The 25,172-nt window shown below is 46.5% G+C and overlaps 2 protein-coding genes across 13 annotated transcripts in view; one reads left to right on the top strand and one right to left on the bottom strand.

Annotated features, from left to right (window-relative positions):
- Window positions 1-14,857, top strand: part of LOC105485406 (formin binding protein 1 like) — a 123,949-nt gene extending 109,092 nt beyond the window's left edge. For 4 of the 6 annotated variants that reach the window (XM_071077388.1, XM_071077407.1, XM_071077414.1 and 1 more), the window contains 2 exons: window positions 3,094-3,156; window positions 10,016-10,639. In XM_071077388.1, the coding sequence (XP_070933489.1) occupies window positions 3,094-3,156; window positions 10,016-10,041 (89 nt within the window). In that variant the 3' untranslated portion in view covers window positions 10,042-10,639. Of the gene's footprint in view, window positions 1-3,093; window positions 3,157-10,015; window positions 10,640-14,833 lie in introns of those variants that run through there. The other 2 variants (XR_011612221.1, XR_011612176.1) reach the window with 2 other exon arrangements.
- Window positions 3,744-25,172, bottom strand: part of LOC105485405 (BCAR3 adaptor protein, NSP family member) — a 289,503-nt gene continuing 268,074 nt past the window's right edge. For 6 of the 7 annotated variants that reach the window (XM_011747744.2, XM_011747743.2, XM_071077163.1 and 3 more), the window contains 6 exons: window positions 23,634-24,286; window positions 16,740-16,855; window positions 12,440-12,611; window positions 8,497-8,608; window positions 8,038-8,250; window positions 3,744-4,975 (listed from right to left, as the gene is read on the bottom strand). In XM_011747744.2, the coding sequence (XP_011746046.2) occupies window positions 4,797-4,975; window positions 8,038-8,250; window positions 8,497-8,608; window positions 12,440-12,611; window positions 16,740-16,855; window positions 23,634-24,286 (1,445 nt within the window). In that variant the 3' untranslated portion in view covers window positions 3,744-4,796. The remainder of the gene's footprint in view (window positions 4,976-8,037; window positions 8,251-8,496; window positions 8,609-12,439; window positions 12,612-16,739; window positions 16,856-23,633; window positions 24,287-25,172) is intronic. The other variant, XM_024793989.2, reaches the window with a different exon arrangement.

Raw genomic sequence — 25,172 nt, 5'->3', positions numbered from 1 at the left:
TTATCCAGTCAACCACTAATGGGCACCTGGGTTGATTGTATGTCTTTGCTGTTGTGAATAGTGCTGTGATAAATACACGAGTGCAGATGTCTTTTTGGTAGAATGATTTCTTTTCCTTTGGGTATATACCCAGTAGTGCAATTGCTGGGTCAAATGGTATAATTCTAGTTTCAGTTCTTTGAGAAATCTCCAAACTGCTTTCCACAGGGGCTGAACTAATTTGCATTTCCACCAACAGTGTATAAGCATTCTCTTTTTTTCACAACCTTGCCAACATCTTTTTTTTTTTTTTTTTCACTTTTCAGTAGCCATTCTGACTGGTGTGAGCTGATATTGTGGTTTTCATTTGCATCTCTCTGCTGACTAATGATAGAAGTTTTTCATGTTTGTTGGCTGCTCGTGTGTCTTCTGAGAAGTGTCTGTTCATGTCCATTGCCCACTTTTTAATGTAGTTATTTTCTTGCTGATTTAAGTTCCTTACAGATTCTGGATATTAGTCCTTGGTCAGATGTGTAGTGTGCAAATATTTGCTCCCATTCTGTAGGTTGTCTGTTTAATCTGTTGATAGTTTCTTTTGCTATGCAGAAGCTCTTTGGTTTAGTTGGGTCTCAGTTGTCAACTTTTGTTCTTGTTGCATTTGCTTTAGAGGATGTAGTGATAAATTCTTTGCCTAGGCCAATATTTAGAAGAGTATTTTCTAGGTTTTCTTCTAGGCTTTTTATAGCTTGAGGTCTTTCAGTTAAGTCTTTAATTCATCTTAATTTTTGTGTATTGTCAGAAGTAGGTGTCCAGCTTCATTCTTCTGCATATGGTTAGTTTTCCCAGCACTATTTATTGAATAGGGTATACTTTCCCTATTATTTATTTTGTCAACTTTGTTGAAGATCAATTGGTTGTAGGTGTGCAGCAGCTTTATTTCAGGGGTCCTTACTCTGTTCCATTGGTCTATTGTGTCTATTTTTGTACCAGTACCATGCTGGTTTGGTTACTGTAGCCTTGTGGTATAGTTTGAAGTCAGGTAATGTGATACCTTCCACTTTATTCTTTTTGCTTTGTTCCGTATGAATTTTAGAATGATTTTTTCTAATTTTGTCAAAAGTGACATTTGTAATTTGATAGGAATAGTGTTGAATCTATATATTGCTTTGGGCAATATTGACATTTTAATGATATTCATTCTTCCAATGCATGAACACTGATTGATTTTCCATTTGTTTGTGTCACCTATGATTTCTTTCAGCAGTATTTCAGCAGTCCTAGTTTTGGTTTTTTGTTTTTTTGGGTTTTTTTTTGGTGACTATTGTAAATGAGATTATATTCTTGATTTGGTTCTCAGCTTGAATGTTACTGGTATATAGAAATGCTGCTGATTGTTGTACATTGATTTTGCATCTTGAGACTTTGCTTAAGTCATTTATGAGGTCTGGGAGTTTTTTGGTGGAATCGTTAGGGTTTTCTAGGTACAGAATCATCATCAACACAGAGAAAATAGGACTTCCCTTTTTCCTACTTGGGTGCCTTTTATTTCTTTCTCTTGCCTGACTGCTCTGGCTAGGACTTCCTTAATTTTCAGTTTTAAAATATAATGCCACATTTGCCTCCCAAAGTTATTGTAATATTTTTACACTCCTACAAGCATTGTATAAGGGTTATTTGTGTTCCATATCCTGGCCAGCACTTAGGAGTCAGACTTCAATTTTTGTCAGTTAAAGGATATAAAAGAGCATTTCATTGTAGGTTTCAATTGTTGCCCTGATTATTGATGTTGTGCATCTTCATGTTTACTATGTTTCCCCTTCTTGTAAAAACCCTGTTTTTATCCTTTTTGTTTTCGGCGGGGGGGGGGGGGTCAATTGTCTTTTTATATTTATTCATGGAAGCTCTTTATGTATTAAGGATACTAATTGTGTTAGTTATCTCTTACTGTGTAACATAGCTGGCTGATTTTGGCTCAGGGTTTCTCATGAGGTCGCAGTCCAACTGCTGGCTGAGGTTGTAGTCACCTCAAGGCTTTGACTGGGGCTGGAGAGTCCACTTCCAAGATTATCCTTGCTGGCTGTTGGCCAGAGGCTACAGTTCCTTGCCATGAGGACCTCTCCATAGGGATACTCACAAGGTGGCATCTTGCTTTCCCCAGAGTGAGTGATCCAAGACTCAAGACAGAAGCTACAGTCTTCTCATAACCTATCTCAGATGCAACATACCATTACTTCTGCCCTGTGTGCTTGGTTGCACAAAGCCTGGTATAATGTGGGAAGGGACAACACAGAGTGTGAGCACCAGGAGGCAGAGAACACTGGGGGCCATCTTGGAGGCTGCCTACCATACTAATCTGTTGTCCATTTTATGTGTTGCCAATATTTCTGATTTTTCAGGTTCTCTATGTTGTCTTTTGAATGAAAGTTCTTTTTAATGCAGATTGTTATTTTATAATTAATGCTTTTTCTAACTTAAGAAATACTTGATTCAAAGTAAAATATATTTTATTATAAAAGTATTACGATTTTGCCTTTCACATGTAGGTTCTTAACTCATCCAAATTTTATTTTTGTGTATGACAAGAGGTAAGAGACCATTTTCCCCCTTTCATTTGCTTAACCAATTGTTCAAGAATTAAAGTCATCCTTTCCCTTGCTGATCAACAGTATCACTCTGTCATGTTAAATTTCTGATGATACCTTAATTACTGTAGCTGAATTATGAGCTTTCATATCTGGTAGGCACCACCAACCGGTGACCGCTGTAAATAAATTTCTTGGTTTTGGATTTTGTAATTTTTACTCCAGACCTGTATGAGGACAGGCGTGTGGTTGCAGATCCTCACTGAAGATTATAGTCATTATAATTATTTTCTTCCTGGAGCTGTATGTGAAGACAGTCATGTTTCCTGGCAACCTCCCTTTGCTGGCAGATGAATGTTTTCTATTCCATTAACAGGGACCCTTTAAGGAGTCCTGCTTAATGGAGGCATTTTAAGTTCCCCCAAGACAGACACTCTCATTCATTGAGCTGACGTTACTCTTTGCCTCTAGGTCTGTCCCGGCTCCTAAGTTCTCATAAGGAGTTGATTCAAATTTGCTGTACCTTTTTCAGGTGCGGCGGGGGGAGAAGTTTGTTCCTTGGGGATTTCTATCAAGGTTGATCATACACTAAAAGGTATGTTTATTAAAATGTATTCAGGATTTAGTTATGGGTGAGAGGGCTAAAAGCATCTGAACCACCATATTGCCGGAAGTAGAAATGTGCTTTGGTATGTTTCAACAAAAAATAACATATTATGGCACCTTTTAAAAAAATGTGGCACATTTTTAAAAACCATCACAGGGCGATAGTTAAGTTACAGTGTAACTTCTGTCACCAATAAATCATAGTTTTTAAAGGCTATTTAACATCGTGGAGAAATTTTCACAGCCAGTTTAAGGCGAATATAAAAGTTGGTATGGTCCTAATACTATGTAAAAGAGAAGGAAAAACAGATTATTAAATGTTTGACAGTTGGTGGCAGAGTGACAGGATATGTTAAAGTCTTACATTCCAAATTCTGTACAATAGGGAAAGTTGAGAGGGATATTGATAAACTAGAAAGAAAGTAGAAAGTATCCCCCTTGCTTAATGAGAAACCTAGAAAGCCAACCTAGGAAACACATTGTTGTACTTATCAGCTAGAGGAAAAGGTAACAGTTGATTACTCTGAAATATGTGAAGAGATGTTCTGTTTATAACATCTGGGTGCCCAGTTTGTACAGGCTGCTATGCTGCACATGGAATTCAATGAGGTAAACTTGGCCTAACTACACCTGCTAGCAAGTACCACAGCTTGAGTCTGAACCCAGGTCCTGTGCAGCTGTTTCTACCTTGTATCACTATCACTCTGTCTCCTAATCCAGGAATATTAAATTTTTCGTACCACTTTCATTCATTTTGGTTTACCATCAGGATATGGTGCCTAGGGAAGAGCATGCCTGAGGTGGCTAAGAGGTAGAATTACTGTACCAAGATGAATTGTTTAATATGAAAGAGACTGGATACAACTGTTTCACAAAAAGATATATTTTCATTCATGAGTATTTACATTTTTCGTATTTGTTTAAAGAATATCATATAACTGATACCTTCTGAAATGGTTCAGGCTTTTAAACTCTTCTATTTACACTTATCTGACATGGAATTAAAACTAAAATGGTCAAATACCATGATAATAGAAAGCAACCAGCCAACATAGCTAGGTCTTCTCTTAAATTTGCTGATCAACATTAGCAGTAGTTATCTTAATAATAAATTATTCATTTAAAAATTGGCCGGGCGTGGTGGCTCACGCCTGTAATCCCAGCACTTTGGGAGGCCGAGGTGGGCGGATCACAAGGTCAGGAGATCGAGACCATGGTGAAACCCCGTCTCTACTAAAAATAGAAAAAATTACCCGGGCGCAGGGGCGGGCGCCTGTAGTCCCAGCTACTCAGGAGGCTGAGGCAGGAGAATGGCGTGAACCCGGGAGGCGGAGCTTGCAGTGAGCCGAGATTGCGCCACTGCACTCCAGCCTGGGCGACAGAGCGAGACTCCGTCTCAAAAAAAATAAAAAAATAAAAATAAAACAATAAAAAATAAAAATCAGTAGTAATTTTAGACAATTCATAAATAAGTGTGCTCTGTGCAATTTACACGTTTAATATCCTGTGGATACTAAAAGCTTGTATATTGTCAGATTTGCACATTATTACTTTATCAAATAGTAAGCTTTCCCAAAGATGAAGCTGGGGAAACTTGAAAAGACATTCTAAAGGTTCTCTGGAGAGTTATCAAAGCTCTGCCTGCTTTACAGGAGGAGGTTCCAATTTGCGTGAGAGGGCCGTTAAAATCTGGTTGAATTTCTCGTATCTCTCTGCCTGATTGACTTGTGCGCCTTTGCTGCCCCATAGCAATCGCATTTGAAATTCAGTCTTGCAGATTTCATTCATTTCTTCATCTGGTTGAAAACCTAATCAAAACAAAACAAACAGAAAGTTACTTCAGTTCTAAGTAGACTGAAAGCTTGCTTAAAGTAGAATCAAAATGAACTACTTCTCTCTCTCAGAACTTTAAAAAATGTCCCCAAAGAAAAATATAGGATCTATTCTGTATAAGGGAGAGCAGAGTCCCACCCTGCAGAACGTGAGCACCTTCAGAGAAGAAATAACAGGTCAACTCATTAAAAACAATAGCGTGAAACTGGTTTGTACAGACCACCGTGGGAAGTAGTGCTGTGGGAAGGAGGGTTCATGGTACCTAGGAGTTTGTTACTTGTTTTTACCAACTTTACGGATGTACAGTTTACATGTCATATGATTCACCTATTTTTGGCTGTGCAGTTTGATTTATGACGGTAAGTCTATATAAACCATCACTACCAGTCTTAGAACACTTACATCACCTTAGTACCTCTTTGCTGTCAATTCCTGTTCCTACTGCAGACCTCAGTCAACCACTGATCTGCTTTCTGTTGCTACTGTTTTGCCTTTTCTAGGAATTTGGGATAAATGGAATCATCCACTATGGACTTTTTAATGTGTGACTTCTTTCACTTAGCATGATGTTTTGGAGATTATTCCATATGTTGCATGTTAATAATTCATTTTTACTGATCAGTATTCAGTTTTATGGACATGCCATATTTTGTTTATCCATTCACCAATTGATGACATTTGGATTGTTTCAGTTTTCTGGCTGCTATGAGTAACTGATTGTGAACATTTGTGTACAAATCTTGTGTGGACATGTGTTTTCATTTCTCTAGGAAAGGAATTATTGGGTCATATGGTAAGTATATGTTAACTTTTTTTTTTTTTTTTTTTTGAGACAGAGTTTTGTTGCTCAGGCTGAAGTGCAATGGCATGATCTCAGCTCACTGCAACCTCTGCCTCCCGGGTTCAAATGATTCTCCTGCCTCTCAGCCTCCCAAATAGCTGGGATTACAGGCATGCTCCACCATGCCCGGCTAATTTTGTATTTTTAGTAGAGACAGGGTTTCTCCATGTTGGTCAGGCTGGTCTTGAACTCCCGACCTCAGGTTATCTGGCCACCTTGGCCTCCCAAAGTGCTGGGAATACAGGCGTGAGCCACCGTGCCCGGCCCCCAGATGGTGACTTCTACTCATTCAGTTAACATGCTTTGAGCCCCTCCCCATTCACCTGGTCTGGTCTATGCTGATGAGCAGATGTCTGCCTTTCCTGGGTTCACTGTCACTTACAGCAATGGGAACTTGCTATGTAAATCTACATTAGGATCAACTGAAAAATTCCATCAGCGACCTTTAAAGTGATTTAGAGCTGTAGAACAGCTTATGGCACACTTTTCTAAAAACACAGCCTGATGTACTGGCTTATGCAACATCCATGGTAGTGTATTCATTGGCTTTGTCTAAGTAGGCACTCTGATATTTGTTGACTTGTTTTTATTGTTTGAGTAACATACAGCCAATCCTGGAGAACTTTTTGAGGAAGAAAATGAAACAGGTACATGGTACTTATAACCACAGCAGACGGTGCAAACGACTGAGTCCCACATTCTGGTTCTGAGGCAGCTAGCTCCCTTTTAGAATTAAATGAATGGAGTCTCCTGCCCCCACATAGTTCTTAACCTTGTGACTCAAACTATGGGTCCTTGAAGAATTTTTGAAAATTATATAGTAATGGAAAATAGTCATCCCCGATGACTGCCTTGGCAAAGCCCTCCTTGCTGAATGGTCTTTCTGCCATCACACCTTCAGCCCTCCAGCCTTCCTCCACACAGACACCAGAGTAATTTACTTTAAAACAGAAATCTGACCATGTTGCACCCTCCCATGGTTAAACCCTTCACGGGCTGTTCTTCAGCCATGGTCTATGTGGAAGGCCCTTCCCAGCTGCACCTCCCTCGGTAGCCTAGTTGGCCATTCCTTAGGTCATACCTTGTACAAATCTAAACCCAGGTACTTGTGGATCCCAGTTTTCACCAAGCTCTCTCAGTGGCTTTGCTTGGGTTGTGCCGTCTTGAGTGGAATTCCCAGCCTGCTTGCTGCTATCTACTTTTGTCCTTTAACAATCAATGCAGTGTTTTCTGGGAAGCTGTCACCAGGTGCTTCCTCTTTCCTAGCATCTCTGACCAAATCAGTCCCTTCCCCTAAGTGCTCCCACAGTACACACTGCACTTATCGCTGCATGCTGAGATACCTGCTTACATTCCTCAGGACATCCAGTTAGCGTGGTGCCGCGCACATGCCGCATCTGTGATAAATGCCGGCCGGGCTGACTGAGGAGGCTGCTTTCTGTCACCATAGCACTTATAAGAAAGATACGTTTACACATTGTAGAAGCGCCCCACACTTTCCAGGATGTGTCTGATGATAAGAGCAGGGGAGCTCACTTCACAGGAATGCAGATAAATGAGGTCTGAATAAAACTCCACCTCCTCATCTTGGCACATCACCTTTTCTAATCTCACCTATTAGAGGTACTATTAATAAGTGGTAGGCAAGTTGGCCAATTCTTGCTCTGTTGCCCAGCACCCAGGCTGGAGTGCAGTGGTGCAATCTCGGCTCACTGCAACCTCCACCTCCTGGGTTCAAGTGATTCTCCTGCCTCAGCCTCCTGGGTAGCTAGGATTACAGGCATGCACCACCACGCCCAGCTAATTTTTGTATTTCTAGTAGAGACAGGGTTTCATCATTTGGGCCAAGCTGGTCGTGAACTCCTGACTTCAAGTGATCCACCTGCCTCAGCCTCCCAGAGTACTGGGATTACAGGCGTGAACCACCGCGCCCGGCCCCAATTCTTTCTTGACCCCTTCTCTCTGTTTATTCTATGCCATTGAACAAAAGGAACACTTCAAGAAGAAAGGAGAAAAGGGCACTTGAGTCATTCTGGAATTAAGAGGAAGTAATAACCAGCCATATAGGAAAGGGAAGTCCATTCTTTAATCCTTCCTCTTTAGTCTTTTTCTAAGTGAAGTCAGCCATGCTCTTCCATTCCTTCATTTCAGTTACTATACAGTGTTAGAGAAAAGCTTACAAAAACCACCTCTCACCTGCCAGGATCCTCTCAGCATTCATCCGGTAGCTGTCCGTGGCCTCGGCCATCAATCGTGCTGTTGCCAAATGGTTCAGCATGATTTCACAGCTCTGGTCATTTTTTTCCCACATGTCGGTTCCTTCAAAAGTGACAGCCTGGCGCTCCATTAAGGTCACAAGGGGCATCAGCAGTGGGACTGATACATTATTTGGGGGAACACATGTGGACTCTGAAGAATAAGGAGTAGAGTTTTCCATATCAGATGTTTTCCAAAGTTAAGCACAGAATGAGGTGACTCAGCCCTTGTCTTGTTATAGCAACTGCAGCCTTCTACAAGCAATGCTGTCATCTGATAAAAGCCCTGATGAGCCATCCACAGTGCTGCAGATAACTCAGGGCCTCATAACATGCCCTGTGTACTTGTACTCCACTCCCCAGCAGGGTAGCCCCATGCTTGCTCTGCCCACGTGCTCACCTCTGCCTTCATGCAGGATTTTGCTGAAGGGCTTCAGCTGTTTCTCATAGAGAATGGCAGTTTGGGTGTACTGGTGCCGCAGAGCAGTCCATGTCTTTTCTAACCTTGTGATCTGGAAGAAAGGTAGTGTTCTGGGAAACGTTCTTTTTAAAATTACCTTTTTGTGGCTGGGCATGGTGGCTCATGCCTGTAATCCCAGCACTTTGGGAGGCTGAGGCGAGTGGATCGCTTGAGGTCAGGAGTTCAAGGCCAGTCTGGCCAACATGGTGAAACCCTGTCTCTACTCAAAACACAAAAATTAGCTGGGCATGGTGGCGTGTACCTGTAGTCCCAGCTACTCGGGAGGTTGAGGCGGGAGAATCGCTTGAACCCGGGAGGCGAAGGTTGCAATGAGCCAAGATCGTGCCACTGCACTCCACCCTAGGTGACAGAGTGAGACCCCGTCTCAAAAAAATAAATAAAATAAAATTACCTTTTTGCTTAAATTTTGGAACAGGTGATAAGATACACATGGTAAAAATGTCAAAGTGGCTGAAAGCAGGGTAGAGAGGAAAAGTAATCCCCCATCCTCCCCATCTGCATTGCTGTTAGCCCATCCCAGAGATGAAAACTCTCCAACTGTCTGTGCGTGTGTGCTTCACATACACCTGGCCTGCTGGCCAGTCGACTGTCAAAATTCAAGGCAGTATTGGATGAGAGGAAATAAACACGATGCAAAATAAAGCACCTGAATGAAAAATTGTAACTCTTGCTATAATAGAAATCAGCATTATCAGGAAAATATGGCAGAATTGATAAGTTGCTTATTTTAAATATGGATCCTAGAAAATTCCATTGTACCTGAAGAATTCTGAAAGCTCTTGAAATAAAACTGGAATTGACCTCCCCAAAATTCCTGTCTATATGCACACCCCTTTTAAAAATAAATACATGCATATTATACTACATAAACCATACCTATTCCTTGCCTCAAAAGCATTCAGTATAAGTACATATAGAACAGCCTTATTTTGTTAAATTTCTGCATAATAGTCCACTGTATGGATAGCTATAGTTTAACTAGTCTCTTAAAGAGTTTTATGACTTTTTTTTCTTTGAGACAGGGTCTCACTCTGTTGCCCAGGCTGGGGTGCAGTGATGCGATCACAGCTCACTGTAGCCTCAACCTCCCAGGCCCAGTGATCCTCCCACCTCAGCCTCCTGAGTAGCTGGGACAACAGGCATGAGACACCACGCCTGCTACTCATTTCTTTTCTTCTGCAGGTAACTCAGGGCCTAATTTTCCTCTGGAACAATTTAGTCAGCAGCAGCATATTACCACTGACTCTGACTGTCCTGAGATAAATGGTCCCCAAGTCATACCCTAAAACCAGCAAGGCTGTGTTAAGTTTTCTACATGAAACAAGGCCAGGGCATTAGTATTTAGGGAATAAGAGCCAACTTTGTGTCAGATATTTGAAGAATTTCATTTAATCTTCACAATGCCCTTTAAGACAGGTATTTTGGCTTCGTTTTACAGATCAGAAAACAGAAGCGATTAGGTAACTGCCCAAGGCTTCCCAGCCGGTATGTGGTAGAGCTGAGACTCATTTACTTGGCCTTGAAGAGCTCCTGTATCCAAAAGGAAGGTGAGTAGGCTCAGCACCAGCAGATGTGCTGTGAAGAAAAGGCTGTGGCTGGCCTTCCTCCTGCTGCCCACCATGCTGCCCTTCCTTCTGTAGACCCCTGCTCCCTACCCACTCCCTGAGGCATTGCCTTTCTGAAAGAAGCCTCTGGGTCTGGGCTAGGCCCGTCTCCTGGACGTACTCTCTTGACACTAGAAGCTGAGAAGAGAAGGTGGCACATGTGGCTATAGTGTAAGGGCTGGGTTGGATGGTAACATGCAAAGTAATGTGACTCTTTTTTTGGGCTTTCCCTGGGTATGCCACTTCCTCCTAGGCCATCGAATGCTCCGGAGGACTATGTCCTGTCACTGCTGATGTGCTCCAGAAGAGAAAAGGCTGACACTGTTAAAAGGCAGGGAGCCACCTACAAAGCATGGTAATGTGGTTGGGGACAAGTCCCTAACCGCTGAGTTTGATGTCATGGATGACAACCATGTGATCCCACAAAATATCCCCTTTACCAGTCTCAGGGGAAGCTCTGGGCTGGAAGGCTTTACCCACAGCCTGGCCTGTTGGCTCTGCTGTCAAAATTCTAGGCAGTTTTAGATGACAGGAAATAAACATAATGCACATTAAAATACCTGAATGAAAAAATGATAACCCCTGTTATAGTAGAAATAGGTATATCATGAAAATCTGGCAGAACTTATGGACTGCTCATTTCAAATACCAATCCTACAAAATTCCAGGCTACCTGAAGAATTTTGAAAGCTTCTGAAATATAATTAGAATTGACCCCCCAAAAATTCCCGAAGAAGGCACTAAGTTGTTCAACCTTTTATTTTTAAGGTGACCTTGCTTTAATGCAAGTAAATTCTATTCCTGCCATGATCTGACTTGCGGGACATGTGATTGTGGCTGTTTCCCAGTAGCAATGATGGAATTTCAATGAGCACCTGGCAGGATTTCGGATATAGCCTGTGGCTATGAAACAGCCAAGCCGAGTGACCAGCGGTTTTGGTGTTACTAGAAGGTTTTGCTGGCTGGATTGTAAACTCATACTCAAGTCCTCCAAGCACCCAGGGCTTGGGAGAACAGAAGTGGGAGTGCCGATCCTAAGCGATAAAGATGGCAGCATGACTTTCCTCTATGAGGCCTGCTTGACTTCAGATACAGATATTCATGTTTGACACTCATCCTAAAAAACCCCGGGCACAGCAGATAAATTCAAATGCCCCATTTCAGAAACGGTAATTAGGGAGTTCTATGGCAGATGGACCAGGAATCTGAACTTTTTAATAGGACAGTCTGTTTTAGGTGACCTGAACTGAACTATTGTAAGGATTCTCTGATAGAAGCTCTGCCAGTGTCTCATTTCCCCAGGATTAGACTAAACTGCCCACACACCCGGCGACCCAGATGGAGGCAGTCTCTTTCTTATGCGACACACTTTAGCCAGATGTCTCATCCTAACTGGTTCTCCATGAATCACTGCTGTGCATGAGGATAACACTTGCCACTGTACATCAAAGAGAGAGCATGGACCGTCAGCAATTATCTACCACTTTAAAAACAGACCCCAGAGACTGGGTGCGGTGGCTCACGCCTGTAATCCCAGCACTTTGGGAGGCTGAGGTGGGTGGATCACCTGAGGTCAGGAGTTTGAGACCAGCCTGGCCAACATAGCAAAACCCTCTCTCTACTAAACATACAAAAATTAGCGTCGTATGGTAGCCCACGCCTGTTATCCCAGCTACTCAGGAGGCTGAGGCAGGAGAATCACTTGAACCCGGGAGACAGAGGTTGCAATGAGCCAAGATCACGCCATTGCACTGCAGCCTGGACAATAGAGTGAGAGACTCCATTTCAAAAAAAAAAAAAAAAAGACCCCAGTCCAGGCACAGTGGCTCATGCCTGTAATTCCAGCACTTTGGGAGGCTGAGGCGGGCAGATCATTTGAAGTCAGGTGTTCGAGGCCAACATGGTGAAACCCTGTCCCTACTAAAAATACAAAAATTAGCTGGGTGTGGTGGTGCATACCTATAGTCCCAGCTACTTGAGGCTGAGGCATGAGAATCACTTAAGCCTGGGAGGCGGAGGTTGCAGTGAGCTGAGATAGAGCCACTGCACTCTAGCCTAGGTGGCAGAGTGAGATTCTGTCTCAAAAAAGAAAAAAAAAAAAAGACCCCAAACACTTAGGACACTGTCCCCTAAATGAAGCAGCTTTCACTAAGATTCAATTTACTTTTGAGATTGACTAATATAGTCTGATTTGCCAAACATGGCATGCAGATCTCTTTACAGAACATTAAGTACACATAAAGTAATCGGAAATTTACCTGTGGCATTTCCAGGGCTTTCATGAGAGCTGAGAAGGAATAGAGGTCCCCCATGGAATCCTTCAGTTCCACAGCCACCTGGATGATCTTACTCAGAGTGGCTGCTCGGTCCTCCAAAGTGCCCGTGCAGCCCAGAATGTACACTGCAATGCCGATGGCCATCGTGCTGTGTCTGAAAGCGAGGAGATCAGTGGTCAGGTTCAGGGCCAATGAGACTAGGAGAAAACCAAACCAAATCAGCCAAGAGCAGGGCTGTTTTTGTGCCATTTGCTGCCATTGCTCTAAAATGTGCTGGCAGCACAGTTTAGATGGCCAATCTCAACAGAGAACGCCCCTTAGCAGGCTGACTGTGGAGGGCCAAACTAGGCCACAGAGGGTACACTTTCAGTCAGAAAGCAAGATGTCCCCGGACAGGGCCATGTTCAACCCTGGACCTGGGGGCACAAAGAGGGAGCTCCTGAGGCAAAGCTGTTCAACAGTTGCATGTGGCTGCTAGTACCCTGTACCATGAGAGGTCCGTGGAGACAGCAGGTCCCCCAACACGCTCTGAGAATCTCTCCTCAGGGAAGCCCAGGGCCACCTCCACTGGGCCCCCTGGACTTGGGGATGGAATGGACAGGAAAATGAGAGGACATTCTTGATCCAGGATAATAACATGGCTATCAGAACAAAGGCAGGAAAGAGGAGGTAAGAATGGTGTTATCCAGCCCCACTCCAGAGGCCAGGAAGTGAACGGGGAAGAGGGTAAAGATTGATGGGCTGGAATGTGCCTGTAAGGCCAGACCCTAATAAAATCAAAATCTCATTTTCCCCAACAATCCTCCCTTTTCTCATCCTAAACTACACAGGTCAACCTCAGAGACCCAAAACAGGAAGCAGGGTGATCTTTCCTCCACATGACAACAGGACTAATATGAATGGGGTCAGTCCGCTGCAAAAGCATAGACTGTGATCCCCTTTCCTTCCCACTGTAAATCAGGACCCAGGAGTTAACTGCTTTAGACCAGAATTGCCTCAGTTTCTTCCAGGCTGTGGTACAAGTGCTGGAGGCAAAGCCCCAATGTATAGCTAGAGTTACTAAAATACAGCATGCATTTGAACTGTAGGGCCACTCTGTCCTGAATGTTCAGAGCTTGGGATGTTACTCCACGCTGTGCTCTCTGTGTGTCCAGGTGTGTTGGTTTGTCTCTTGCTGTCCTTGAGCAAAGGGCAGCAGGGATTCACTGAGTGCTTAGCATCACTGAGTTCTCTAATGTTTGTTGAATAGGTAATGAGCTCTGCCTCCAAGTGTGTTTGCACACATATGCATGTATGGGGCTCACCTGCAGTGTAAGCTTAGGCTGGTACCTAACTGCTCCACCCCTCAGGTTCTTCATCTGTAAAATGGGAGCAAGGGTTGTGAGAAAGAGAGACTGTGTATGGGAGTGAAAATAATTAAAGTGAGCCAGGTCTCAGGCCTGTAATCCCAGCACTTTGGGAGGCCGAGGCAGGCAGAATGCTTGAGCCCAGGAGTCCGAGACCAGCCTTGGCAACATGGGTGAAACCCCATCTCTACTAAAAATACAAAAATTAGCCAGGCGTGGTGGCACATGCCTGTAGTTGCAGCTACTCGAGTGGCTGAGGAATGAGAATGGCTTGAACCCAGGAGGCGGAGGTTGTAGTGAGCAGAGATCGGGCCACGGCACTCCCGCCTGGGTAACTAGAGAGACTATCTCAAAACAAAAAGAATAATAACTAAAGTGCCTGGCACTGGCAGGCGCCTAATAAATAGCAGTTGTTACTAGCGCTGTCTCCGTGCATGCCTCTCCCTCTGTATCTTGGTCCATTTTGCCTCTTTGTCTCCATCTCTTTCCTCTTTTCTCCATTTATCTCCTTTTCCTGATTTGTCTTTCTCAATTAATGGATCCAAACATAGACCTAAAATATATTTTTATTATTTGTTTTTTTCCGAGACAGGGTTTTGCTCTGTTGCCCAGGCTGGAGTGCAGTGGTGTGATCACGGCTCACTGCAGCCTTGACCTCCCTAGCTCAAGGGATCCTCCTGCCTCAGCCTCTCAAGTAGCTGGGACCACAGGCATATGCCACCATGCCCAGCTAATTTTTGTGTTTTCTGTAGAAACAGGGTTTTGCCATGTTGCCTGGCCGGTCTCGAATTCCTGGGCTCAAGTGATCTACCTCCCTTGGCCTCCCAAAGTGCTGGAATTATAGGCATGAGTCACCATGCCCAGCTGTTATCTGATACATTTTTGGAAGAGTGTTGTTATCCATTTGCAAAATATTAACATTGACAGAACATTTTAGATGTTGCTTTTAACTATAAACTCACTTCCCATGCTGCATTCCATTGATTCTTTATTCAGTGTTTTCTCCTCCTATGTTTTAATGGCCCTCTAGTGTTACATCAATGGTTAACTGAATGGTTATATCCATTCACTCAACCAACATTTGCCTGAAACCTCCTGGATACACCGACTGTGGGAAAAACAACTCGGGCTGGCAAATCTGCAGCAAAAGCTCCTGTGGTTGGCAAGAGGAGGCATTCAGATGTCACATGAAGGACACTTCCAGAGCAGTATGCCTGGAATGGGTGAGGTGGTAAATTAAAAATAAAGGGTGGTTTTGTATTTGATTCTCAAATGCAAGAAGGTGATGTCATGTGACACATCAGGACCTATAACCTTGGCCTTTATTTAATAAACACATTGTAATTAATAAAACTACTCCCCAGGCTCTTAAAAGAAGATCCCACAGGTCACAAGAAACAAGCTAAGAAGCAAGACCCCAGGCAAGAGGCAGTCAGGAGAAAAGAGAAATAAAGTAGAAAGTCAGAAAACAGCCAAGAGAGAAGCCCCAAACAAACCTGTCGCCCTCAGCCTGTCCCAGCACCCTGACTGATACTAAGAAAACAGGGCTCAGATTCATGAGGCCTGGAAGCTGGGGGGTTTCAGGCTGAAATGTCTCATGGAAGAAACGGCCAAGTGTGGTGGCACAGCTCCCCTCTGCTGATAGAACGGAAGCTAGCGGAGCTGGGAGGCCAGGCCCCTGGGGCAGGAGGGAAAAAGGGGACACCCGGAGAGAGGCTGGAACCTAGAAAAGTCTCAGGAAGAGCAGGGAAATTCAGAAGTGGGATCTAGAATTCCCCAAAGGCCTAAGCAATGGGCATTCCCGAACAAAGTCCGCACGGCCCCACTTCTTCACCTCCGTCCTCCCACACGGCTGCAATTCAGCCTTCTCGGTAGTTTCCATGGGATGTACCACGGCTGCGAGACCAAAACAGCAGCAGCATGGGAGTCATCTTATCTGCTGTACAGCCGAGGAAACTCCAACACAGCGACATCCACCCCCCCAGAGGTGGCTCTTTACCCTGAGAACAGTAAATTCTAACTAAAAAAAGTCATCCTTCAATCATCAGTCACATTGCAGGTGTCCGAGAGTGATGTGTGGGGCTGGTGGCTACTGTAATGGTCAGTGTAGGACGTGTCTGTTACCACAGAAAGCTGTCTGGACAGCGCTGTGATCTGGAACTTCATGGAAAGCCATGGGCAGTCAGTCATGGCAACTAGGACATGGGCTGGACAGACAGAAAACTTAACAAGACAGTCCTGCCCAAATCAACTTTAAAAAAATGTGTCAAAAAGGCCAGCTTTTGTGGTAATACGGACATCTAGTCTAGTGCTTTTCTTAAAAACATACCTCATTGTTGGTGTCTTTCTAATTCCTAAACACTCCATTTCAATGGACACCCAGGGCCCTGGCTTTTCATGAGAAGAGGGGAGGGATGCCTCGGAGGCCCCGGGCCAGTGCCGTCATCCCCGACCTCTGACCCTATTTGTCCACCCCTCAAAGAAAACACTGTCTAGACTCTGCTCTTCCCAGCCTTTCCCACAAACTCCTCCTAATTCCTCAAGCAATCTTAACTCCCAAAGACACAAAGGCGCAGCTTGCTGGGCAGGAGACTCCACCGTGCTGGGGCCCCAGCTCTGCCCCAGGCTGCAGGATCTGTGACTCCTGCTCACACAGGCCAATTGAGTCACTGGCTTCGGGCCATCTGTTCTCTCCATCCACGCCTCTAGGAGCAGGGACAGGAACACATTCTTTGTTCCTGAGTTGTGCTGTCTCTGTGCAACCCCAGGATTCTCAGGCTCAGGCTTCTGGGAAGAGTCGCTGTAGGCCATGCGCCCTGAAGCGCTGTTACCCCAGGGCTAGGCTGGTGCTGAGCCTGTCCCTGTTCTAAAACCTGCTGCTCTGATGCCTGCAAGGAGCTGGGAGGGTCGGAAGTGCAGAGGACAGCACTGCTCACCTTTCAGTGATGTCCAGGCGCAGCTGGTGTCCGTGAGGCAAGGTAATGAGTTCCAGGCCTGAGCTCACCCCCATGTTCCTCCTCATCTCTTCAGAGACTTCAAGTATCCTAGCAACCTGTCAAGAGCCAAAGGTGAAATACACTGGATCAGGAAGTGGGCTTGCCTGATCACGAATTCCGCATATGAGAGGAAACACACTGTACTAGGATGGCGTGGACACACTTTATGTGTTGCATTTCTTTATAAGCAACCACTGAGACTGCTGTTCTTATATGATGTTTTAGGGTGTTTTAATACACATAGTAGAGTATAAAACTTAGGAGGAAAAGAAAGACTGGTGGGAGATGCCGACACCACTCTGCAGATCCACAGATTTGTTAGTGTTTCTGCCCAGCCAGAGAACAGTTTAGTTCTCTAAGCTTTTGTCTGACACAGGCCGGATCCTGCTGTGACGTTTTGCTGCCAACAGCAGGGCTGCGTGTGTTCGGAGCCGACCGATCCCCTGCAGTGGAAAAGCGGAATCTCATCCAAGAGCCTCTCTGCTGTGGGCTTTGCCATTCATGTTCTCACTTAACAGCCACAGCTGGCTGCTATTACCCTTAATTACGCTTCTCCTGGGCTCAGTAAATGCTCTATACGTCTGGAAACTATTAAAAATGTGTACCGTGATTGGAAACCTGAGATCTCAAACACACTTCTTTCTCCTGAGAGGCTTTTCTTAAAATCTTTGTCCCAGACAGCTCTCAACCCATCGCCATTCTAGTATGTAATCTCAGTTTATTAGAATCAGGTATTAGTTATTACAATGTCACGAAGAAGAGTTACAACTGAGCCAGTGTGTCTCTAAAATGGGGCCAACAGGCCAGGCACGGTGGCTTATGCCTGTAATCCCAGTGCTTCGGGAGGCCGAGGTGGGGGGATTGCTTGAGGACAGGAGTTTGAGACCAGCTGAGCAACATAGCGAGACCCCATCTTTACAAAAAATTAAGATTTAGCCAGGCATGGTGGTGTGCGCCTGCAGTCCTAGCTACTTGGGACACTAAGACAGGAGGATCACTTAGCACAGGAGTTTGAGGTTACAGTGAGCTATGATCATGCCACTGCACTTCAGCCTGGGTGACAGAGCAAGACACTGTCTAAAAACAAAAGAAAAATTAAATGGCGGGTAATGATACCTCACAGCACAATGATGTACTAAGAGTGGAACTAACAGCTGCAACAACAAGTCTAGCCACCTGAACACACGGCAGGCATAGGACGGCTCCTCTCCTTGATCTGGTACACCTGTCCTCAACCTTAATTACCCCAAGCTATCGAAACACATCTGGACATTTAGGTGGTATTACTAACCCTGCCCTATAACTTCTGAGGCTGAACTACTGTCAACCCCGAGGGGATGACCCTGTGGATGAGCTCTCCAGTGGCAGATGCCAGGACAGGATGCGGAATTCCTACTGTGCTCCTACCTGTGCTCTCTGGGCCTCAGTTTCCCCTTTTCTAACATAACTGCTAAATTCACCTTTCTCAAGGACTCTGCAAAGGATTCAGATAACTTTAGAACTCCCAAAAGCTACCTGAAAATACAAGTTGTGAATCATCAGCCATGTGGAAAGGGGAAGAATTCTGGCCAGATCTTGGGAAACCGATTTACACCTTGACCTTGGCAAGGCAGCCCAGACGCATGCCATGCACACTTCCTCGCTTATTTAGACAGCTGCCCTCTGGTAGACGTCCCAAACGCTGTACTTCTGAGGGGTGTCTCCCACGCTCTGGGTGGCGAGATTGAAAGGCCTGTGATTGATTCAGTTTTGCTCTAGAAAACCTGGCAGACAGGCGGCGGCCCCTGCTCTCCAGCCTGCGTTTCTTCAGCATATATATGCCATGCCTAGGTCACTTCCCTGTAGCCACACCTGCTTGCCTGAGGGCCGAGGGGATCCCAAGCTCATACCGCAGGGCCTGGATTAGGTTCCCTGACAAATGCCCAAGGTTGTGCAACTCACAGACACAAAGGAAGGACAACCACATCTAGAGCATTTACTGTGAGCCGACTCCACAGGGCAGGGTAGCAGAAGCACCCCCGACGAGGCCTCCCTCTGCCCTCCAAATCTTAGCTGGTCTACTCTGCTCCACCTCCGGACTCCACCCATTGCTACTTCTTCCACTGCCTTGGAGGCTGCTGCACGGACCCAGGAGACCCCGATGGGGGCCCGGCCCAGCCCTCCTCCCAGCCACAAGGGCCTTTCTAAAACGCCATGAGATTGCCTGGCTCCACTTGCTGGTTCTGTTGCCCTGGGCATAGAGGATCAGATCTGCACCCAAATCAACTGTAAAGTGCCTTGAAGGCAGGAAGCAGAAGCAGAGACTTAGAAACATTGAAGGAAAGACCTGTGAAGCCCTCCCACAACCCACCCCAACTCCATCTTCTTCTACCCACACAGAACAAATCTGCTGCAAACCTACCCCGCTCTCCATGGCTTTTGACAACTGAGTCTCTGCGCGTGTGCGTTGCCTGCCATCTGCAAGATGCTTTTGGTGTTCATCTGGCCAATGACACAGCCTTCCAAACTCATCTTGGACATCCCCGCCCCATCTCCACACCCCACTCCCCGTTCAAGGCCCTGCCCAGAGGCCCCACAGCTCCTGTGCCTTCCCCAGCAGGGCGTTTCCCACCTGGGTCATGGTTCAAGGTCCTGCATCACTGTCCCTCCCCAGCCCACCCCCACCAAATAGCAGGTGCTCCAAGAACAGAGACCACAAGCTGCCCTGGCACACAGGAGGCGCTCAGTCAAGGCTGAATATATAACCCGGATAAACACATCGTGCTCACTGTGGGCTAGGCAAGGTGCCCAGGGCTTTTACTATATTAGTATCTCATTTAGTCCTCGCCAACCACCTGGGTAGCTGTATTCCTTACAGACAGGCAGAGAAGGGGAGGCTGTTCAGCTGATGTGGCAAAGGCAGGATTCAGGCTCAGTTGGGCCAAGCACTTCACTACTGGACCTCACTTCTAGCTACAGGCAAAGACCTTGTGCATGGTGGGAGAGGCTCAGTGGCTCCTAACCAGGCCCTTGGGGGTTGGGGGCATGGACACAGCAGGGCAGGGAGCCTGGAGGGCTCTTAGGACCACCCACTGTCCTGATGGCCTATCTGGGCGTCTGCCCTCATGGCTGGGAACCAGCACGCGGGACCCAGATGCTAGCCAGAGCCTGCTCTCAGCTTCCGGGTGGCCCCGTCTGGGCTGCCACTGCATCTGGGGTGGGAAACAACAGATTGTGTATTTCCCTCTTAGAGATGCTGATTGTGTCTGCTTGGAAGTCAGTGGTTCCAGAAGATAATATGGAAATCGTGGTCTGCTCTTGAGAGACAGGGAAGAAGGAAGTTTCAACATGGCCCTGCCCTGGGGCTGGTTGGACAGAATCCAGGCTGGCTCCTGCTCGCTGCCTGGGGAGCCCATCCAGCCCCCTTGTCCAGGGGTGCCTGCAGGCAGACATGGGAGTGAGGCCCCACTAGGAGGACAAAACGTGCCACAGCAAGCCAGGGAGACTGCATTCTTCAGTTGAGACCATCCTCGGGGTCTAGTTTCATGGCTACCAAAGGTAGTGGGCAGGTCCCAGACCTCCTGCCAAGGGCAGGTGGGCAGGCAGGCAGGCATCTCTTCTCCACCTAGAGGATCATTAAGCCCTGCCCAGAGTCACAGGAAGCATTCATTCCCCTGGGAATTGGGCTGTTCTGTAAACCCAGGCCTGTTTCTACAAGGAGCTTCCTCCATGGAGAACCCACGCAGGTTCATACCAGGCCAGAGTCTCCCTCCTGGCCCGCTGACATGGTTCTGCTCTCAGATCCAGGGCCCAGTGTGCCTGACAAGAACAGAAATCCTCACTACTCTTACCTCCCAAACAGGTTAAGCTCGCTTTGAAGTGAGGTCTAGATAACTCTGCTAACTCCGCAAATTGCGTGACTACCTGGGAGCACTGCCCGAGGTCATCCGGCCAAAAGTGCAGAAGGCGCTTGTTCTTCCAGTGCAGCCCTGGCTCTCTTCTCAGGGCCTGCCCAGCAGAAGTGCACCCTCAGCCCCACCTCCTAGGCCTGGGCAATGAGTTACTCTGGTTTCTGAGTCATCCCTCAAGTTCTGTTGTCAGCAAGGGCCTTGTTTACTCCAGGATGGCCAGCAGCTGCCTAAAGTTCCTCAAGCCTATTTGGGGGAGCCCTCCATCAACTTTGGCACTCCTGCAGGAGTGCGCTGAGACTGGACTTCTTGCCATGATTCAACACATAGGAAGGAAAACCCCGTTCCTAAATAAGCCCTGACATCTGAGGCTAATTGACTTCACTGAGCTACAAATAAAAAAGGGCTTCAAATGCCCAGGAACCAGCCTCTTTATATGAAAAGGTGGACCGAGCCCACCGTTGCCTGAAACAGCACCTGGTGTCTAGAATACAGTCAGCCCTCCTTATACGTGGCTTCTGCAACAGTAGATTCAACCAAAGGAGGATCAAAAATATTCAGGAAAAAAAAAAAAGCTGCATTGGTATGAAACATGTAGACTTTTTTCCTTGTCATTATTTGCTAAACAACGCAGAATAATGGCTATTTACAAAGCATGTATATTGTATTAGGTGTTATAAGTAATCTAGAGATGGTTTAAAGTATACAGGAGGATTGCATAGGTTATATGCAAATACTATTCCATTTTATATAAGGAATGCAAGCTTCTGTGGATTTTGCTAGCCACTGAAGGGCCTAAAACGAATCCCCACAGATCCGAAAAAGTGACTTAATCTCTCTTCAGGATGTGGTTGCTTTGGGACCACCTATGGACAAAAGTCACTCACATGTAAAATAAATGTTTCCTGCAAAAAAATGGTGATGGGCTGGGCGCGGTGGCTCACATCTGTAATCCCAGCACTTTGAGAGGCCGAGGCAGGCAGATCACTTGAGCTCAGGAGTTCAAGACCAGCCTGAGCAACATGGCAAAACCCTATCTCTACAAAAAATACAAAGAGTTAACCAGGTGTGGTGGCATGCACCTGTGGTCCCGGCTACTCAGGAGGATCACTTGAGCCCGGGAAGCAAAGGCTGACATGAGCTGCGAACGCACCTCTGCATTCCAGCCTGGGTGACAGAGTGAGACCCTGTCTCAAAAAAAAAAAAAAAAAAAAGGCCAGGCGCGGTGGCTCAAGCCTGTAATCCCAGCACTTTGGGAGGCCGAGACAGGCGGATCACGAGGTCAGGAGATCGAGACCACCCTGGCTAACACGGTGAAACCCCGTCTCTACTAAAAAATACAAAAAACTAGCCGGGCGAGGTGGCGGGCGCCTGTAGTCCCAGCTACTCGGGAGACTGAGGCAGGAGAATGGCGTAAACCCGGGAGGCGGAGCTTGCAGTGAGCTGAGATCCGGCCACTGCACCACAGCCTGGGCGACAGAGCAAGACTCTGTCTCAAAAAAAAAAAAAAAAAAAAAAGGTGACGGTGTAAATATTTAATCACGTGGAAAGACAGTCACCTTGATCAATGAAAGGTTCAGGGTTTGGAATAGTGTGTAGAGACCTGTGCCATTTCTGCGGCAAATAGATATTATGCATGCAATTATTTACACCTATACATTTACAGAGAAAAAACAATGTTTTTGCATAAACCAAATGCTGACAATGGTGATCTCCAGGAAACTGGATTTGGTGTGATTTTAATTTTATCTTTTAATCTGTATTTTAGAATTCTTTTCTTTTTGAGACAGGGTTTTGCTCTTGTTGCCCAGGCTGGAGTGCAATAGTACGACCTCGGCTCACCACAACCTCTGTCTCCCGGGTTCAAGCAATTCTCCTGCCTCAGCTTCAGAGTTACTGGGATTACAGGCATGCACCACCACGCCCAGCTAATTTTGTATTTTTAGTAGACATGGGGTTTCTCCATGTTGGTCAAGCTGGTCTTGAACTCCTGACCTCAGGTGATCCACCACCTTGGCCTCCCCAAGTGCTGGGATTACAGGCATCAGCCCCCATGCCCGGTCATTTTAGAATTTTTCTAAATTGAGGAAGGATTATTTTTAAAACGTAGCTTTAAAGATGTTTATACTAAAGATCATTTTAGTAATAATTATGTAATGCATAAGTATAATGTAATAAAAATAACCAAGGTCTGCTACTCCAGAAACTACATTTTCATCTACAGTCTACTCTCCTATAGCTTTGGCTTTACCAGTTCTGATGGAGCTGAGGCAAGGGGGTAGTTTTTTTTTTGAGACGGAGTCTCGCTTTGTCGCCCAGGCTGGAGTGCAGTGAAACCATCTTGGCTCACTGCAAGCTCCGCCTCCCGGGTTCCTGCCATTCTCCTGCCTCAGCCTCCAAGTAGCTGGGACTACAGGCGCCCGCCACCTTGCCCGGCTAATTTTTTGTATTTTTAGTAGAGACGGGGTTTCACCGTGTTAGCCAGGATGGTCCCGATCTCCTGACCTCGTGATCCTCCCGCCTCGGCCTCCCAAAGTGCTGGGATTACAGGCGTGAGCCACCGCGCCCGGCAAGGGGGTAGTTTTTAAATAAGCACCAGGTGTGAGAAGAATTCTGTTGCAGCTGCTGACGCCAGCAGGGATGGGTGGGAGAAGAGGGCGGCCCCCACCCACGGCAGCAGCCTGCCATCCCTCTGTCTGAGATGAATTTTATAAGCTTCCTGCTTGGACAAAGGTTGTCCCAGCTTGTGGTTCCCACCCCTTAAATAAATTCCCATGCTGGTGTTATCTTCGGACTTTCCTATGGGCAAAGCACTTAATGGGTGAGGCAGAGTGAGGCCAGACGGATACTCTCCTTCCAAACCTACAAAAGCCAGAGGAGCACCGGGACTACCAGCTCTTACCAAACCTTGAAAAGCCAGAACAGCACCAGGACCCCCAGCTCTTACCCTGCAGTCCATGCTCAGTATGTGCTGAGCGATGACCTTGGGGTCGTTGTTGGTGAACAGTTCCTTTGCACGTTTCACCATTGCTGTTTCCAGGGGCTTATTCTCAGGGGGAAGGAACTTGGACTCAAAGTCATTGGGCCTGAAGGAGGAGACAGTCTCCAGGAGGGGCGCCACAAACTCGCCCTTGTCCCACTGCCCCTTCTCCGTCTGAGCTGCCGCAGGTTCCCAAGGTCTTTCCCTGTCATCATCATCAAGGATCAAGTAGTTGATGCCAGAGTTCCGGGGACCTAGTGCCCCATTCTGCTTGGCTGTGAGCAGTTCTGTGGGGCTTCCCTGGGCACATAAAGGTAGCTTTGCTCCCCTGCCGCAGCCTGTGGCAAACGCTGGGTTCAGTTCACAGTAGCTGGCCTCTGAGTTGAGCCAGGCAGAGGGAGACGAGGGAGCCTTGAGGAACGGCACCTTGCAGGGCTTAGGAGGCGGCTTAGGGCACAGTTGACTGTCTGATCCCCTCAGCGCTTCCCCAGCCCTGGCGTCCGAGGAGACCCTCCGAACAACTGCTGGGCTTAGGGTGGGCTCGCTTCCCGTCCTGAACACGGGTGAGTTTGGGCAGGGGCTTGTGTCCACACCTGAGGACTGAGGTGGCAGCTTGCAGCCTGTGGGGGATAAGAAAAGGTCAGAGAAAGCTCATCTGTGTGGAGAATATAAAACAAACAGAACCAGAGCGGCAGCGGCCCGGCCCTCCGTTCATGCCCGTGGGTTTCAATTTTCATTTTCATTTCCAAAAGAAAAGTCAGTGTGACTGTCCCACGCCCAATCTCACGGAGTCTACAGCGTTGTGAGGGCTGGGCTGGGCTTGCCCCATCCCACACTCCTGGGTACAATTCGGAATCCCGGGGACTGCTGACACCTGGGCTACAAACGTTGTTGTATGGTCATAGAAGGCTTGGACAGTCAGAATGATAAAGTATATGAGTGAGGAGGGCACGAATAATGTAATCTTGCCCTAAGAAACAGAAGTTGTTAGCCACCTAAAACGCCACTGTCAAAGGATGGATCCCAGCCAGCTTCCAAGGGAGAGCTGGAGACAGGGAAGGTAGAAAAGGCATTGGGGTAACCCACATGGAAGTAGTTTATGCAGGGGTATTAGGAAAATCCCTTTGTGGTCCCAGGGAAAGTCAGTTATGAAAATGATGAAAAACAACCCCCCGTCCTACAAATGTAACTGCTTGGTAGGTCTCCCCACACCCCATACCTTATCCCTCTTCCGACCTTGAAAGCAGAATGGAGAGGAAGGGGAGTTGGCCTGGACAGCTGTTCTGCCAAAAGCCCCAGGATCCACCCACCCACCCGGGAAAAGGGAGTAGGCTCATTTGTCATGAAGTCTACCAGTTTTCAAATGGGTTTGAATCAGAAAACCTGGGTTCAAATGCTGGGTGATTCTGGACAAGTTACTTAACCTGTCTGTGCCTCAGTTTCCTCAGCTGTCAAATGGCAATAATCATGCCTACTCTGAAGGCTTGCTACTAGGCCTAAAAGCTG

The sequence above is a fragment of the Macaca nemestrina genome, chromosome 1 (assembly GCF_043159975.1).
Source record: "Macaca nemestrina isolate mMacNem1 chromosome 1, mMacNem.hap1, whole genome shotgun sequence".
NCBI lineage: Eukaryota > Metazoa > Chordata > Mammalia > Primates > Cercopithecidae > Macaca > Macaca nemestrina.
This window is presented reverse-complemented; position numbering and strand designations above follow the sequence as displayed.